This window comes from Amia ocellicauda, chromosome 1, assembly GCF_036373705.1.
Source record: "Amia ocellicauda isolate fAmiCal2 chromosome 1, fAmiCal2.hap1, whole genome shotgun sequence".
In the NCBI taxonomy this organism is placed as follows: Eukaryota; Metazoa; Chordata; class Actinopteri; order Amiiformes; family Amiidae; genus Amia; species Amia ocellicauda.
The window spans coordinates 54,039,737-54,058,836 of NC_089850.1; the positions used below are offsets into that span (position 1 = coordinate 54,039,737).

At 42.3% G+C, this 19,100-nt stretch overlaps 1 protein-coding gene across 1 annotated transcript in view; it reads left to right on the top strand.

The window, feature by feature from the left end:
- The first annotated feature begins 4,478 nt into the window (after window positions 1-4,478).
- The window catches only part of LOC136753163 (ATP-binding cassette sub-family G member 4), a 32,378-nt gene continuing 17,756 nt past the window's right edge, over window positions 4,479-19,100 (top strand). Inside the window, exons 1-2 of the mRNA XM_066709047.1 lie at window positions 4,479-5,018; window positions 13,865-14,105. Of these exons, the coding sequence (XP_066565144.1) occupies window positions 13,874-14,105 (232 nt within the window). The 5' untranslated portion in view covers window positions 4,479-5,018; window positions 13,865-13,873. The remainder of the gene's footprint in view (window positions 5,019-13,864; window positions 14,106-19,100) is intronic.

The window sequence follows — 19,100 nt, forward strand, 5'->3', positions numbered from 1 at the left end:
TTGGTAGGCGGATTGTGCATTTCTGTTAATCAGCAGAACTGAGTCATTTTATTTATTTATTTATTTATTTATTTATTTCCCAAAATGTTTTACTTTCCTCTGAAGTGTGCCCTGCCACGAATAGGCTGTTAATAAGCTGTTTAAAAGAATCACAACTCTGAGAGCCCAAGTGTGAAGGCTTTTGGAATCCTCTTTTATTTGACTTTGTGTCATGTGTGTATGATTTTTCATACGTTTGTTCTGACAACCTAATGCTAGAGCACGGTGACTGCAGTGGCTTTATGGCGGTATGTGTAATCAAGTTAAACTGCCTTCAGAGGAGCCAGCCATCTTTCTGAAGGATCTCATCTGTGTCAGTGGCTGCACTTGACCATATCATTACTGTGCATCGGCTCACAGTCAAACAGGTCGTTGAGAACATCCTTAAGTACCCTTGTCAAGGCTCAGATAGAAAATCCTGTTAGTCAGTTCACATCTCTTTGTATTTGAAGACCAAACAAAATCTTTTACCCATCTGCCACCCACAAATCAGAAACACAGTAATGACGGCGGGTTTGTATTCGGCAGACTGAACAATCCTCTGTCAGACAAGAAAGTCACCATCCTATACTGTGATAGGATTTTTTAGCAGCTGGGTGGGTCTTTACAGTTTTGCCTGAAATGTGTCTCTTATGCACAAAGAGTCGAAACATCATGCAGAAGTAATAAGGCCAAAACGATCTGGCAAACACAGATAACAAGTATATATATTTACAATCTCTTTCCGCACTTTTCTCTTCGGCTCCTGTATTGCAGCACCAATACGCAAGTGAATTTTTCCTTCGCATTCTCTCCATCTTCATATCTAAGTCCAGAATATAGCCAGGCATCTCTATCGAAGGGAAACAGCATTAATTTTTTCTGCTAGGTAAGTGCTTTTCACACAGAGAGAATACAGCTGCAACAAAAGCTCTTTGGGAGGCAATATAGAAATAATTAAATCAATTATTATGGGTGAGGGGGTGGTCTTCCTTGGCATGCCTTAAAGAATGGTGAAGGATTGACACAGATTGTCCAAGTATGAAATAAAGAAGAGGAGGGGAAATACTATTTTGGCACCATTTTTAATTCAGTCTGTACAGTCAATATCAGCATATTCTACTGATGCCTGACTGACTGACATGATTGCAGTGCTGACTTCTTGCTGCAGTTTGGCCCCAGTGTCCAGATGCAGGTGTTTTTCTATCTTCTATTTTCTAACCCAGTCCGTCTGGGAGCAGGAGCAAGCGCTCCCGGCTGATGAGGGTGCAGATTGAATTCACACCTCACCGGGGAGCATAGCAGGCTTCCTCTTTCTCCTTCCAGCAGCCGTGGGATTTAATTAGGAGATTCCCAGAAAGCGCAGAGTGAGCTGGCTCTTCGCTGTAATCTGGCCCCCACAGACAGACGGTGACGCACCATGCGCTAGGACTGTGTGGGTGCTCTTGCGCACCAAGTTAAGTCACTAAGCCAAGCACTGTGTCGGCACAGTTTGGTGTTGATCTAATGCTTGGTTTTTGGACTTTGTTGGACTCTTATGGATCTACTGAAAGTCAACCCCAGAAAGCTCATGTCCTGCAGTATTTTTGATCAATCTGCCTGTCTGACTCTGTCTTTCTCGCTCTGTCTGTCTGTCCATTCAGTACAGATATATTTTACAAAATAAATGAGATTAATAACTCTGTGGTGTGAGATCCTCTATTGAGCAGCTCCAGCAGGAATGCCCATATGTCTCTAGAGGGACCACTGACACAAGAGGGAGAGCGCTGTTCAGTCTCAGTCTGTGCACATCTTTGACAAAAGCTTCAGCAAACAGGCATTCTTCTCTTTTAAACCAAAAGAAACCAAAGCTGTCTGGGTAATAGTGTCTTTGCACATACAGCATCGTGTACTCCTGCTTCCATTGTACAAACATGGCTGCTTAAACTCTGCAATATTCCTCACAGGACGTTTCCCTGCAAATAAAACATATTAACTACCGCTAACTCCATGTCAATGTGGCCAGAGCAGTACTGTCTGTCCATATCACGGCCTTATTGTCTTTACAAAGCTCTTTACAAGGTAGTGGCTCAATGCAATAACACCTATCTGTGTCACAACTTACAAGTATAGAGTTACAGTAGGGGAATCATGGTCAGGTTTGGGGGGGTGATCAGAAACACAAAAGCTGCCGAAACAGAGACTGCAAAACAAAGAGCGCTTTCAGCCGTAGTCTTGTTATCAGCCTGTTTTTCACTCCCAGCATCCAGTAAAAGTGCAGAATATCCCCACAGCGGAGAGCTATGCAGTGCTAAGTGAGGGTGTCACAAATGGACAGGCCCATGCTTGCACTGCCGTGGCGAGGGGAGGGTAAGGTAGCCCCGGAGCTATGCAGATATCTCCCCTGGTCAAGCTAGTCATGGCTTGTTCCCGTCCTCCCCTCCAGTTTTGCTTGGAATTCGACGGCAGCGCACCCTGAGAGCCTGTGCAGTGCACGGTGGTCTGCGACAGTGGCTCTGAAGGAGGGGCCCGGCCTGCCTGTAGCTGGGACTGAAAATAATCACATGACAGACACCACGTGGTATATAAAATGGCCTTTGTGGCATGAATACAACATATTTATTTATGTTGACTAGTCCTTATGCTTTTTAAATTTGCACTATTTTAAATTCATTAAAATTATTTATCTGTGGTTCGAGCATGAAATCTCCCATCTCTTAACAGTATCCGGGTAATTGCAGTCCGGGTATATGAGAGATGTAGGATATTTGGATATTTTCTGCTGTGTTGCTACCATAGTCCAGTTATATCATGACAGGTTGTGAAGCACCTTCACATTCATCTCACCACAACCGGTTTAATGCCCAATATCACACCATGTTTTAAAACCATGGTTCATGAATGGAAATTGCTATTAGTATTGGTTGATTAAGTATTGGTTGTCACCACTTTTATAACTTCACGCTTAGTCCTAGAAATGTGTTAAGAACAATCCACAAAACCCACAACCACAAAAATTAAGTTAAATTAATTAAGACTATTTAACCCTAATATATCATGTACTTCCCAAGACTCTGCTGAGAATTACATGTCACCACAGCTTCCAAAGGGAGTTCTGTGTAGCACTCTCAGTTTATAGTTTTTCCTTTAGTTTGCTTGTTTTGTTTCTTCTTAAGCAGTCAAGTGTATGTTTCATGTGTGCTCGCCTGCATGGATATCCAAGAGAGATGACGACAGCGTACTTCTTTAATAAACCACATGAATCTCATATTCAGTGTGCTAAAGGTAAATCAAGAAGAACAGGAGTGGAATACCAGGATGAGCCATGATCTACTGCACAGCTTAATTGCAAATTGAATGACAACTGCTGGCTTGACACATAATACCTGACCTCAGCATCTCACACCATATACACTACGACACAGGCCTGGAGGCTGTGATTTAATGTTGTATATGAAATCAGATGGACTTCAGCCAAGGCTTTGCTGAGTCACAGAGTGAGCTAGAATATTACATCAGATGTTAAAACGGATTTAGTGACTTGCTGCTGCCCCCCCCCCCCCCTGCACTCAACCCTTTTAATTTTGACAAATATGCACTAGACCATTGTGGTTGACAAAAATGCTCTGAAATCATTAAAAAAAGACAAAATACCTAGAGTATTTGCTTTTAAGTTTGTGACAGACAAACAAACAAACTAAAAACTGCTATAAAATATTGGTTTGTCATTTAGTATTGTTGTGTGTGTACAAATTATATTGAATCTACTATAATGGGTGATTGACGTCATAATTCAATGAGTACTTAAATTGCATAGGTGTGAGCAGCACTGAAAGTGTGAAATGGCAGGGAATGCAACGAAATGAATGTGTAGAGAAATCCTGCCCTGGTCACAGCCCACAGCCGTGGAGAAAAGGGATTCCTTCCTGTTATGTATTTTTGTTGACTTGTATCCTCAGGCAACTTAAAGGTTTTTTGATGGTCTCCTTGAAATTGCTAACATGAATGAATGAATGAATGAATGAATGAATGAATGAATGAATGAATGAAGACACATATTGTTGTGATTTTTAAAATCAGTCATGAATCCAAACACCGACATATTTTACATGAAATAATTTAAGAAAATGTAGGCTGGGTTACACTCAAACCTTTTTGTTCCAGCCTTATTTCCAGTTTCTCTTCATACCGTACCTAACGGAAACAGAGGAGAGTTAGTGTGTCAAAATAACCATGAGCCTTCCTGCAGAATTGTAAGGGTAACGAAATCTGTCTGTTTTTCCCTACATGTAATCACACCAAAAGAGACAAAAATACAAAAAAATAAAATAAATAAAAAAGAACCCCTGGCTCTTTAACGTGGAGTTGAGCATGCATGCACCTCCTGCAGATGTATTTTTGCAACAACCTGCTAGTAACGCCCTGTCTCTATCCGAGCCGGTGCGCCAGAGATGCTTTGTAAGCTGGCAAGATAAGGCTGACTGGAGGGTGAGGTTATGCGGTGGGCTACACAGTTCATATAAAATCATACAACCTAAGGAGATCAATAAGAACAGGATACCGTGCAGAATGCCAATGAAAGGGCTGGGATTAAAACTTGAACAGTTGATGTAAGCAACCGGCTGGTTTTGGTTTGGTCCACCGCTCGCTTCAACCCCTTGTCCTCAGCCTGGACCGGGCAGTTCGCTGCGGAATTCCTCATTCACACAAACCGGAGATGTCCATCTATTTATAAGCGTCTTGCAGATTTATTTGAGAGTGTTTTCTGGGATTTGCCATTTCCATGCTTTGTGCTGATCTGTCGGCACTGGAAGGGAGGCGGTGTGTTTGCGGAATAGGTCCTGCTTTTGCAGAAAACAGAAGTGAGCCGGACAAGGAGGGAGAAACCCTTTCTGTCTGTTGCTCCAGCCAGCAGGCGCAGGGGAATGGTGCTCCACAGGCAACCTGTGCCATCAATAACGCCACAGGACTGAGCCCCGCACAGCGCCCGGCACCTCGTCTGCGCTTCACACTATTAAAAGGTATGTTTTTTTGTTTTTCACAAGAAGCATTTCAAGAACAGGGCGATAGAGACTTGGAAACGACGTAATGTATAGTTGATGACTAGAACAGATGTGCATGCATCGAATGGACCATTGAACAATTCAGCTTTTTTTGTGTCCTGGTTTGGACAAATTGTCATCGAGCTGTATGTATAGGCCAATATGCCGATATATGAAAACATGGAGATGTTTTCGGATATTTGTAAGGTAGCTTGTACATGCAATCATTTTCCCGATATGACTGGCTTATTTTAGTAGGCTATTTGATGTGCACACAGGCAGAGGCTACATCTCAGTGCCTTTTATTTTAAAAGAAAAAGCCTATATATTATCTGTCTATATATCTATCTATCGCTCTCTCTCTCTCTCTCTCTCATAGATGGTTTTAATTTACCTGATATTGATGTAGTCTAATACATAACGAATGTAATATTTATTTATGTATTTTTGTATGTATTAACAATCGTTTAAAATAATACACAGTGTGGTATTTCTCACAGCACGGGGTAAAGCTGTGGGAATTCAGTCTCTGTATGATTGGCTCTGTTATGGGTGCCTTTCCGGGCTCGGATTCCCAAGGAGTTGCATATGAACACAAAGTGCTTTTGCAATAATCCTGCTATGGCGGTGGTTGAAGAGTCACAGTCAAAGTGAGCATGTTTGTCTGTCGTATGCAATACAGATGTATAAACGGATGTTGGACGGGGAAAAGTGTTTGCATCTGCACTGTTACTGCATCGACACAGTGAAAAGGCAAGCGATGTTGACTGTCCCGAATAAACAAACGAGCATAATAACCACAGCGCCTATAGCAATACTAATATAGACACTACAATGTGTTACATTCTATCAGGATGTATTGTACAAAGGACCCATGACTTTCTTTAGTTTATTATTATTATATGTCTTACAATTGTTACAATCTATCATTTATTTTATTTTATTTTATATACAATGACCCATTTACACAGCTGGGATTTTACTGGAGCAATCTGGGTAAAATACCTTGCTCAAGGGTAAATCAGCAGTGTCCCCACCTGGGACTGAACCCATGACCCTCCACTCACCACTACTGCTCCACTCTAGTTTTACTTCCTCTTTGCCAATATTCACTGCTTTAATCCCTCCTAAGATTTCTGTTTTCTCTCTCTTTTTCTCTCAATGCATTGGAAATATGAGAAGGACTGGCACTCTAAATAGAATGAATCAAGGTATTACTGTGACTGGTTCTTACTAACTGGATCAGCTCGAGTGCTATTGTCTTAATGGCAATCTCTCAGAGCAGGTCTGTTGATTGGCTTCTCAGCTCTGTTTTTCAGTTCAGGCGGGGGGGTTAGCTGAAATCAGACTCAAGTGAAATGCAGTCTTAGTCATAAATGATGTCATGATCCTAGGCAGTCTTGTGTTAAAATTGCTGAACTGTCATTGCATTGTAACATTTTAAAATGTTCTTTAATGTGTGTGTGTGTTTGTATGTATGTTTGTGTGTACGTACTATATAAATTGTATTAAAAACCCGTTCTGATAGTTTTATAATCAGTGTAAGTAAACTTATTGATTAATTGTATCTTCACAGAGCTTGTTGGACACTTATTCAGAGGAACCTGTAAACATTTCTGTTGTCTGAACTGGGATTCATGTGTGTAAACTTTAGGCTGCCACTCCAAAGACATCAGTACCGTGTTTGTGTGTATGGATGTGTGTATGTGTGCAAGTGTGTATATGGGTATGTATGTGTGTTTATAATTGCATAGGATGGTCCTCTAGTACTTCCGGAATTTCCCATTGTGCACAGCAGTGGAACACTTTGAGCGTGGGGAGAGTGGGCAACCCATTGTAATGTACAAAGCACAAGCCTTCCCTTTAAAATGAAACAAAATGACAGCATCCCCTCAGATATGTTTGAGACGTGTCTTTGCAGTTCATTTGTGAGGCTGTTGATTGTGAACCCTCTTGTAGAGCACAGAGGGCTTTCTTTCCACAACTCTCCCTGCTGTTCCTCAGCTGTGCCTTAATTGAGCGATCCAAGCTGACTGTTTAACATCAGCACAGGTGAGGTTTTGAAGCTGAACGTCATCACAGGGAATGAAGAGGAGCTCGCAGGGGATTTGCCTTCTTTTTGTTTTTACCATATTGACACAGCAATACCTTGATAACCCTTAGGGGACCCAGCAAGACATATATGAGACTTGCTTAGGATAATTACACAAATACACTTGTCCAGCCTGCTAAATGTTTGTGACATATACATCACACTTGGATTGATTCTGAATGCTTAAAACAAGCACCCGCAAATCTGTGTCAGTTCCTGTGCACGAGTGGCTGCTTCAAGCCCTGTGGGACTCTCAACGCCAGCTGAGTAGGTATGCTTGTGCCTGCTCTGTTTAATGCTCAGTGTTGTGTCACACGTTATACACAATTTCTAGGCAGAGGCTGCTGGTTTTAATCTGTATGCTTATTTTTAATGAGACATCATTTCAAGAGCAAGACCAAGACCAAGACCCAGCACATTCACTATTGAAGAAATCCTGATGAATGTAAAAAATCTGTTGATCCGAGGTCCGGGCCATGACAGACATGGGGTGTTTGTGAGGTTCTAACAGTCTCCTTCGGGATTGTAGGAGGCAGGCAGCAGCATGACCCAGAAGCAGCCTGGCCCCATCCTGCAGCCTCCACATTGCATTCTGTCGTCCCAGAAATATGGGGACGAAAGGAGGGGGGTGTGCGTGAGGACATTTTTTACACAGGTTTCTGTTATCTGAATGCAGATTTCCATCTTTGCTTTCTCTCATTGATACCTCACAGTGAATCCACAATTTGTATCACAAAAGCAATGCAGTTTTGCAGTTTTTATTTTTGTTTTCTTTTCCCTTATCCGGATCCGAATTATGTATCCAAAGGGAATGTCCGTGACATTTTGTAGGAAGTGTCTCCGGGGGAAAATGTGTTGCTTCCAGGTCAAATCAAAAGGCAAGTGTTGATTGTTAAGATTAGGGGGTGCAGAGATCTAGCCCTGAGTCATCTGCCAATCACAAAATTGATGTAGTTATGATGTACCTAATTTCAACTCAAGATCTCTGACATCACACAACAATGTATCCTGCTGACAACATGCTGTTATTAATACCTGCTATTGGGAGGTTCCAGGCTTGTAGGTTGAAAAGTTCACTTTATTCTTCTAGTTTCACAAAACATCCCTCGTGTGTGATCATCACTGGGCAGGGCACTGTTTGAAGCCTAACCTCATGATTATACTTTTTGCAATCTCGGATTTTCTGGACAGTTCATCCCAGGACTGAGCTGAAGGTCTTGCTGTTTGTTTAGTTAAGTCAGAGCGAGAGGGAGTCAGCTTCTCCTGCTTGCTTTGAAGGTTTAATTGATCATTGTTTGACTTTCCACGCTGTGTATTCCTCAGTTCATGGTAATGGTCACATGCTTTACATTAGTATAGAACTATCTTAAATTATTTCTTGCTCTTGTTATGAATGATGTAAATCTTTCTCCTGATATGAGGCAGTGTGTTTGACCAGTGATTATTCAATTTTATTCTTAGCTTTGTGTAGTGGCATGAGTTGCATTTGGATTTGAATGAACCTCATGATTTTTGTTTTCTTTTGTTGCTGTATTGGGTTGAGGAGGAAGTAATGTAGCAGGGCCATATGAGCTTTTGTGGTGGTATCTACTGGATTTTGTTGCAAGGGAAAGCTCTTCAGCAGGGTTAAGCAGCAGTCAGCTACTTTCACTCTATGTGTAATTTAAAACGGCTTCACATAAATGACAAAAGAAAAAAAGAAACTCAGCTATGCTTCGATGGATCAGCCAAAGTAATGTTTGAGTGTGCATGTTTCGGCAAACACTACTCACAACAGGCGACTCTGGCTTCAAGAAATAGCCATGACATGGTGACAGTATTTCTGCACGTATACGAATACAATCCTATGCCAGTTTAGCATGTGCAGGTTCTGTTGCACCTCCGCACCACATCGCCCAGTATATGTAACAAGTACGAAACAAGTAGAGCTACAAACACTGTGCACTACACCAAAAGACCAGTCTCCCAACGCAGGAGATTTATATACACTGTAGTGATTTCAGAGGGATTGCGTCACCATAATATGCTCTGCAGCCCTGCTACTCTCTCCCCCTCTAAACTCCTCCTTCTCTTTCTGCATCAACCCCAGCAACAGAATGGCACCAATGTCATCGATCTGAGTCACAGTGCCAGTGTCGCATGTGCAGGTCAGAGCCCCCGGTCAGGTTCGACCCACACCGGCTTTGGCGTACTCTTAACTATCCAGTAGGTCAAACCCACAATGCCAAAAGACCGATCCCCGACATGGGAGATTTATACACCCTGCTGAATTCCGAGGGATTGTGTCACCACAACAAACCCATGTACACAACGAGCCCTGTTACACCAGTTCTAGGCTCCATTATTTATTTATTTTATCAGGATTTCTCACACCATCCCTTGTAGCCTGTGGTTTCTTCTTGCTGGCTCCAGGGATTCTCCATTATCTAGCCATTTCTGTGCATCAGCACAATGCTACTGCCTAGATGAAACTGGATCTTGGCTCTTACCAAGCCCGCTGAAATAATATCAATTCCAAGTACAGTGCAACTACTGTAATGGACAGAGGGGAAGTGGAGGGAATGCAGGGATGTTCAGTCCTGCTGGTGTAGATTTTGACTTTGAGAGGTTTACAGTCCTGGATAAACACTTGGGCAAAATAGTTAATATGCATACATAAAGAGACTCGGATGAACAGAGAGGAAGTTTATTCACAACCTACTATAGCCGGAAGCAGTAAGTATATATATGTGTATATATATATATATATATATATATATATATACACTCACCTAAAGGATTATTAGGAACACCATACTAATACTGTGTTTGACCCCCTTTCGCCTTCAGAACTGCCTTAATTCTACGTGGCATTGATTCAACAAGGTGCTGAAAGCATTCTTTAGAAATGTTGGCCCATATTGATAGGATAGCATCTTGCAGTTGATGGAGATTTGTGGGATGCACATCCAGGGCACGAAGCTCCCGTTCCACCACATCCCAAAGATGCTCTATTGGGTTGAGATCTGGTGACTGTGGGGGCCAGTTTAGTACAGTGAACTCATTGTCATGTTCAAGAAACCAATTTGAAATGATTCGACCTTTGTGACATGGTGCATTATCCTGCTGGAAGTAGCCATCAGAGGATGGGTACATGGTGGTCATAAAGGGATGGACATGGTCAGAAACAATGCTCAGGTAGGCCGTGGCTTTTAAACGATGCCCAACTGGCACTAAGGGGCCTAAAGTGTGCCAAGAAAACATCCCCCACACCATTACACCACCACCACCAGCTTGCACAGTGGTAACAAGGCATGATGGATCCATGTTCTCATTCTGTTTACGCCAAATTCTGACTCTACCATCTGAATGTCTCAACAGAAATCGAGACTCATCAGACCAGGCAACATTTTTCCAGTCTTCAACTGTCCAATTTTGTGAGCTTGTGCAAATTGTAGCCTCTTTTTCCTATTTGTAGTGGAGATGAGTGGTACCCGGTGGGGTCTTCTGCTGTTGTAGCCCATCCGCCTCAAGGTTGTACGTGTTGTTGCTTCACAAATGCTTTGCTGCATACCTCGGTTGTAACGAGTGGTTATTTCAGTCAAAGTTGCTCTTCTATCAGCTTGAATCAGTCGGCCCATTCTCCTCTGACCTCTAGCATCAACAAGGCATTTTCGCCCACAGGACTGCCGCATACTGGATGTTTTTCCCTTTTCACACCATTCTTTGTAAACCCTAGAAATGGTTGTGCGTGAAAATCCCAGTAACTGAGCAGATTGTGAAATACTCAGACCGGCCCGTCTGGCACCAACAACCATGCCACGCTCAAAATTGCTTAAATCACCTTTCTTTCCCATTCAGACATTCAGTTTGGAGTTCAGGAGATTGTCTTGACCAGGACCACACCCCTAAATGCATTGAAGCAACTGCCATGTGATTGGTTGGTTAGATAATTGCATTAATGAGAAATTGAACAGGTGTTCCTAATAATCCTTTAGGTGAGTGTATATATATATACTGTGCAGCAAGGTGACGGCCGCTCTTGAAAAGCTGTCGAGCAAATGTCAGTCCAGATGATTTAGAAGGAGGTTGTTGAAGTAGTTCCCAACAAAAGGGCCACACGCAGCCACCCTTTGTACCTGCCTTGTCTCTCGAGAACACTGGATTGCAATGGAGCCCCATGTGTCTGTTTTTGTGCCACTTGCTTTCTTTTATAATGTCATATCCCATGGCAAGAGAGAGAGAGGTCTTTAAGTGTTCATTCACAGACGTGTGGAGAGGATAAAGCTCCAGTTCTGCTTGAAATTCATCGGGGAGCTGTGGACCTGCTATCCTAGTCTTCCTAGCAACAGTCTGCACCTCTCTCTCTTTCACTCTCTCTCTCTTTATAACCGACATGCAGCTGTTGACTGGACACAGATTTCATTGTGGCTGATGTGCCTCAGACGCTCTTTCTCTGGGACTGGCTCTAGTGCTCACTATAGTGTGGCAGGATGCCGCAGGGTTGCCTTAAGCTGAAGATCAGGGTATTGCTTTAGTATGAATGTGCGCTGGAGCGGTTTCTCACTAACGCAGGTGTGGGAGAAATGGAAAAAGAAAAAAAAAGCTATGGGTTGCAATACAGGATGCTGTGAATTGCTGTAAGGCGAATGGTGTGTGTTAGGCAATGTGTGGCTCAGTGCTAGGCTGTGGTGTGTTGAGAAGCTCATGGTGTAGGGTGTTACAGGATAGGGCTACAGCTTGTTCAGCTGTTCACAGTTTAGGGACAATGCAGGCATCTTTAGATTTTTCTGTGGGCTGTCCCTTTGAATGAAAGTAATTACTGGGCTCAGCATGTGACAGTGGTGGGCTGGTCCCAGACGCATGGATAGCGTTGCCCATTGCGATTGCCCTTTTCCGTATTCAGCCCGTGCAGCCATATTTTCTCTCACTCGGTACCCATCAATAATTCAGTGACCATAAAAAGAAATGAAGCCCGACGGGTCGCAGTTGGGGGGGAGAGGTAGAACTCACAGACAACGTGACCATGTCCAAAAGCACGAGCAGCCGTCAGAGCAACGTCTCTATTCATAGCTGCAGTGGTGACTAGGTTTATTTTAAAACCTTTGCTTCTAGAGGTTTTGTCATTAATAGTTCATGAAGTCAAACAACAGTGCTGATCATGTTGTGGCCTGACAGGCAGGTGGCTCTGAAATCCAGTGATGTTTGTTTACCGCTTTGTTTTTCGCTGTGTCCAGTGCGGGAGGCTACAGAATGGAGAATGCTGGGTAGACTGCCCCCAGCATGGCCATGTGGGTATCGGAGCTCAGGCCAGTGGCTCCTTCAGCCTTGTATGTCTCATTAGGCTTCGTGTCTCTCTGTCACTCAGAGTTCCAGACAGCCCGGCAACATTGACACAGATGTTTTTTCTCAGACATCACCGGCAGTGTTTTACTGAGAGACACTGGCTTGGCGCACTACCCTATTTTCTCAGAAATAAATAGGTACCGAAACTTGAGCATGCAGACACCCGAGTCAGAAGAATTGTGTCAGTGACATACTTGTGTGGACAGGACTGCGTGAGTGCAGCCCATTCCTGGGTTTTCAGCTCTGGGAGAGAAGGAGGCGATTGCATTCTCTCATCTGCCCAGCGGATGTATCAGTTTCCTCTTCTTTTTCTCCCATGTGTTCCACTTTTTAATAAGAGCAAATAAAGCAGTTAACATTACCGAGCCATTAAAGAGGTAGTTGTGCCAAAATTCTTCATAAAAGCTTTTGATCAATGGTTAAGCACTTAAATTGGTTTTCTTGCTTTATTACGAGACAGGCCAGCACTCGTGGCAGTTTCTTTTTATTTCACCCTCACTGCATTAATCCAGCTGCTCTTTCATTCTTTCCCTTTGTTTCTATGCAAACAGAAGGTATTTTCCTTTAGTTGCAGGGTATTGTCAAAGCAAGGTCACTTTGTGGAACCACCTGGATAAGTGACGCCAGGCTAGCTTTAGTTCAGTTGCCTTTTTATTGGAAGTTTCTCTCGTTATAACATGCCTTGACTTTAAACATCCCCTGCCATTGGTCAGCATCACTAGAATGAAAATATCTGTATTAATTAACATGGAAAGGTGAATTAATTAATTAAATAACAGACAATTAATGGTAGTCTAGCCAGTAAATGCAAACCATTAACATGATACAAATACTATATATAAATATTGTTGCTCCAAACCTTTGGATGAAAATATTAATTATGATTGGTCTACTTTACACCACAGTGATTCATTGGGAGTTCAGAATTGTTACATTTCAGATGAAAGTGAAAGGGCAGGTTTGCTTATTTGGCAGGCCATACTCTTCACCTCTCTCATCACTGGATTACATTGTGTACAGATTTTTGTTATCACTTTGTCACAAAGGAAGGCTTGTGATTGGTTCATGCTAATTTAGGGAAATTACATTACTTAATATGTGTATGTCTCAAATAGATACTCCTTGTTAATTCAATAGGAAATGTGTTAGCTGGTGTATCAGTACATCTGGAATTATGGCCACTTATATGATTGTGTTACTCCTTTGTTTTCCTTCCACAAAGGTGCAAGTCCTTAATGTGATTGGCCGGCCATGTACGTGTGTGTGTAATTTTGGGTGAATTTAATCCACTGGAATCAATTGATTCAATGCAGAAGGGAATGAGGGAATTACAATCAGAAACCAAACATCATGGCTTTCACACACACACGCTCTCCTTTTAATTACACATTTCTCTCCTCCAATCCAGAGAGCTGCTATGGCTGAGAAGGCGCTGGAACCAGGCTCCGTCAGTATCCCCATGGAGGACATCCTGTGTAACGGTGGGGCCCAGGACACGGCCCTGCTGACCAGCACTCACCTGAAGAAGGTGGAGAACCACATCACGGAGGCCCAGCGCTTCTCCCACCTGCCCAAGCGCTCGGCTGTGGACTTGGAGTTCACCGAGCTCTCCTACACCATCCGCGAGGGGCCCTGGTGGAAGAAGAGAGGTAGGACAGCCCTTATACTTTGCCCTGCTGCATGGCATGTGGGAAACAAGGAAATACGCAGAGCAATATATTTAACATTTAAAGTAAATATTGAGAAATATAACAAATATAACAAACATTGACCTATAATATGTTATTGAGGGGCTGGATTTACACACTTCCAAAATGCTGCTCACTTTAAGAAACGTTCCCTCTCGGCTTTCACAACACATGAAACAAAGCACCAGCGTTGCATTATTTTAGGTATACATTGCATTCGGATTCCTACTTTAAAACAAGTGAAAAAGTCCCGATTGTCAATAGGTTTCCTCCATCTCAAAGCTCTTTAAATGGCTCTTCCTTGTTTCTCTCCTCTCCATCTCCCTGCCTGAACTGCACACCTACTGACCCACATTCAGCCCCCCCTCCCTTTGCTGCACTCAGCAACTTCTACTAGGCAGTAAATAATTCACGACATACCCAGTATGCTGCTGTTTGCTTATTCGAGTCCTTCTCAGCTGCCCAGTGAGAAGGGGCTGGGTGTTACAGAACACAGGCTGCTTGTTGTGTGATCTGGATTCGGTGGTTTGTCTCGCGTTCTGGAAGGTTCTCCCTCAAAGAACCGGTGTGATCTCCAGGACAACAGCTCTGATCAATATTCCACACTATCATTCATTTGTCTGGCTTGACACCTTTTCCGAAGGGACTCGCATTTTCCCCGATTAATTAACGCCTTGGCTGTGTTCATGATAGGATGTTGAGTGTGTTACATCACATACGTAACCCCACCTCGGTCACTCTGTCACTTAGAGGGTTCACAAGAAATCTGCACACCGGATCTAGCACCTGAAATAAATATAGGGTTTAACATTTCAAAATATCAAGAGATTCCAGTTTCCCAGCCTCAAAGTTGAATTGGCTGTTCTGCCTGTATTCCCTGCAACGAGGTATTACGCTTAAAAGAGCTATTATTATATACATTAGAGCAATAAACTATTATTGCGGTGCCTCCACCGGTAATATAATATACACAAATACCATTGCGTAAATCGTCAGCATATCCAGGAAAACAGATTTCAGAAATTTTCAGCAGAGACAAACAATTAAAAACATAACCACTCCTTTAGACAGTTTTCAGTAAGCATCTTGTTTTTCAACACGCTTGCTGTTGCAGGTGAAAGGTCAGACAATTCTGAAAGTCGTTTATAAAGTCTTTATAAATATGGGGATATTTAATTGAATGTTATTATGATTACTGGCATCCAGAGTGTTCCCTGCCTTGTGCCCTGAGCCCATTGGGTTAGGATACTGGACGGAGTGGTTATTAAAAATGGATGGATGGATGCATATAGATATGTCTTTTTCCACATCATGTGTTTTGACCTTGCCTATGTCCCAATATGTTTAGCACCCCCCACAAGCATCTGTACATTGGATATTTACATCCCTTATTGAGCTGTGTTTCCCAGTCAGCAACAATCTGAGTCCAGTGAGACTGAAATGCTATCCAGTAGTTCTGCTCTTCAAAGTTTTCCTGATCCTGACATCCCATTTCTGACCAGGAGAGACTCTAAAATTACAGCTACGTTTACTTTCCAATAAAAGGAAAAAGAAAGGTGAATGTGACATTTGATTTTAGTGAAATATTGCTGGTGAGACAGTATATAGTGTACTGTCTTGCTTGCAAGAATTAAATTGAGGTTAAAAAATGCTGACACTTGTTCATGGGAAGACATTCACAGAATAACGATAGCTGGTATTCATGTTACGTTTCAAATCCGATTGATTGAATTAGTAGGGATATGTTACAGCAAAGTACAACCTGGTATGGTCCCATGGAGGCTGAAGGAAAGAAGCAGCCCATTACAACCTTGCCTTGCTGGTCACAAGAGAACCTACAGGGGAAGCAATCTGGGTCTGTTCCCTGGTCCAGAGAGTACTCCCTTCAGAATTTCAGTATAAATCATTGTTGCATATTTTCACATAGTTTTTCAAATCAAGCTGTGCACACTTGTAAAGTGGAACAGAGAGACAGCATGTGGCATTTGTATAGCTTATGATATTCACACAGCAGTTTGGTCTGTCTGCTTTTTGGGTTGGAGTGAGGATAGAGGGAGAACACGAGAGGGAGAGAGAGATTGGAAATTACACGACAGAAGTAAGAGGAGAGAGGAAGGGGTGACAGAGAGATGGGATGGAGGTAGAGAGCATGATGGATGGAGTCTCGAAAAGAGGGAGAGTTTATGGTGACTAGGCAAGAGGGATGAGACGGAGACATTGGGACACATTGGATAGACTCTCACGTGCATTCACAGAGAAATGTCCTGGGAATGTAGAGCGAAAGAGTTCTGCCACAATCTATTTGAACTAATTTGGACAGTGTGCTGTTTTATGAGCTGGAGTTGCTGTAGAAACTCCCCACATCTAAAAAAAATAATTCATTCATTGGTTTGTTTTGGTGTTTCTTTCTCTGTGAGTCTGAACTCTTATAACCTGCCATGTTTGTGTGTGTGACACTCACAATGTAACCTGTAATGTGCTGTCCTCAGAACAACCATGTGGTTCTGAGGACAGCACATTGCAGGTTACATTGTCAGACGGCTGGATGGGAGGTTAGAGGAACTGATAACCCCAGCCACCTTGGCCACATCCCCTCTTTTTGCCTTTTTGCATGTTTTCCGAACCTATGTGACCATGGGCTAGGAGAGAGGCTGGAGACATCAGCATACCTTCACTTTCTTCATTTAGTCATGATAAAGATGGAAATGAGGCTCTGGTTTAAAAGCCGTTTTGAAGTGGTTGGCCTTTCTGTAGATTTCGCTGATGAAGTGGAAAAGCAAATGAGGTGTTTATTTTTACCTCAGCCTTTCTGCCTATTGAAACACACTTGAAATAATGTAGGAAGCATGAAATACCCAATACCCTTCTTTGGCTTAAATACAGAGACCTTCAAAGCCTGGATAACAAAAAATTTCTCAAAACTGCTGTGCAATGGGAATCTTCCTTCCATCCCTGGATTATCTGATGAGCAGATCATTTATTAGAGTATAAGTAGTGTAAGCCTCTTTCAGGTGCACCAAAACTGGCACCTCAAGGGCCTTCCTTTACCTCAGAAATATGTTCTGGGTGATTGATTTGTTTTTCTAACTGTGTGGGGGAGGTTATCTCCTCTGACAGCTCACTTTCCTTGTGCTTTCAGCTGAGGCCTTCAGAGGATTCCTTTTCAAAGCCACAAATGTGGACTTCCCAAGACTCCCACACGCGCAACCGTTCTGTTTTTTTAATCGCTTTCTTTTCTACAGTGAAGATATATAGAGTACATGACAACGTGAGATAGTGTTTTGGTTCCAGTACGTTAAACCATTGTAGTTCTCTGTCTTCTCTTCATCTCTCTGCCAAAAAAGGAGACCTATGGAACTATGGAGTTACCCAGCATGGATAACTGTAGGGCTTCTGTGTTATATACGAACCAATCTGAAGCTGTCCCACCCCTTGGCTAAACCATGTACCACTGCATTTAAAACTTGGAGAAAAAGACAAAATGCATCCTTTGGTGGAAGTGCTGATATTAGTTGTTTTTTGTGTTTATTTGGCTCAGAGCGTTGTACGAAGAGTCTCAGACTACAGTACTTCCTTGAGCAACACCACTGAGAGTAAATCTTTGTCTGCTGAGCTCAGTAAGAATCTTTTATATACTTTTTTTCCAGGGAAGTTGATGCCTCTAAGACGCCTACTTTTTTTGTGTGTGGTCAGCTATCTTGCATTTTAAATCAACCAAATAAAATTGATAACTTCTTATTTATTTAAATAAAACATGTTTCTGACAGAATTAAACAAAGATTAGTATGCAGCAAGACATTTGCAGTGATGTAGATATGCCTGTATTACATAAATAGGTTACCTTCCCACCTTAAACCTACCTTAAACGTTGTAATCCTCACTTTATAATCTTAACAGGGATAACAATTAAATAACCTAACACCTAAATAATGTTCAGATTTATTTTTCCTGAACAATGATACTGCATTCCAGTGCAGAAAGGAGAGACGTTTGGCTATAATCCTCTGTATTAAGCCCTACCAGCAGCCTGCACCCCAACCCTGGCCAACAGCAAGATTTCAAGTTAGATCCCTGCAAATCTACACCCGATCCAGTTAGTCCATAGAATTGCAACCCTGATTTTAACTGGAGCCTAAATTTACTGGGGACTCTAACCTCAAGTCAAATTTAGTAATTTCAGATCTTATATATATATATGTTTTTTTTGTTAAACATTCAAATATTCATACAAATATAGAAATTAATTCTAAAATAAATAATATTTTAATTTCTGTTGCTGAAAAAGCGAATGGAGAGATTTTACAGTGTACACCGTTCAATTACATTATCTTATCTTATTACCTTATCATTATTTAATTGTTACATTTTGTACCATATACATGCAAAAAATTTAATTCTACATCAATAAATAAATCCCACCAGAATTACACAACTCAGTCAGGGCTCGGGTTTCTCCCTGAAAAGAAAGGTTTGTTTTAAACTTTAAAGAGGTGTGGGTGGGCAAGAGCTGTTGGTGTGTCACACAAAGTTTGATGCTAAGTCCTTATGTCTCAGGCTTGCAAAGCTTGGGAAACACAGCTGTCGAAGTGTGGACGAAGAGGCATAACAATGTGTTACAATCTATAAGGAAATTGTTGCACTCTGCTAAAATCGTGTGAGGGCAGCAGTGCAGGGTTTAAATTTAATAAAACAAAGACAAACAACAACATTACGTATTTTTGCAGATACTGAGTAGAGCTGTAACTCACTCCCGCCCGCACTGTGGCAACACTTACATCTCCCACATCCTTTTCTCTCTGTCTCTCAATCTATTCCCACAATATAAATTCTTCACAGGACAGACAGCTAGTGCTCAGTCTGAATCTCCTGCACACACAGCCAGGCTCGCCATTGACTTCTGAGGTCACCTTCACAGCTCGTAACGTGGCAGCTTTAACCCCTCGATACCCACCCCAC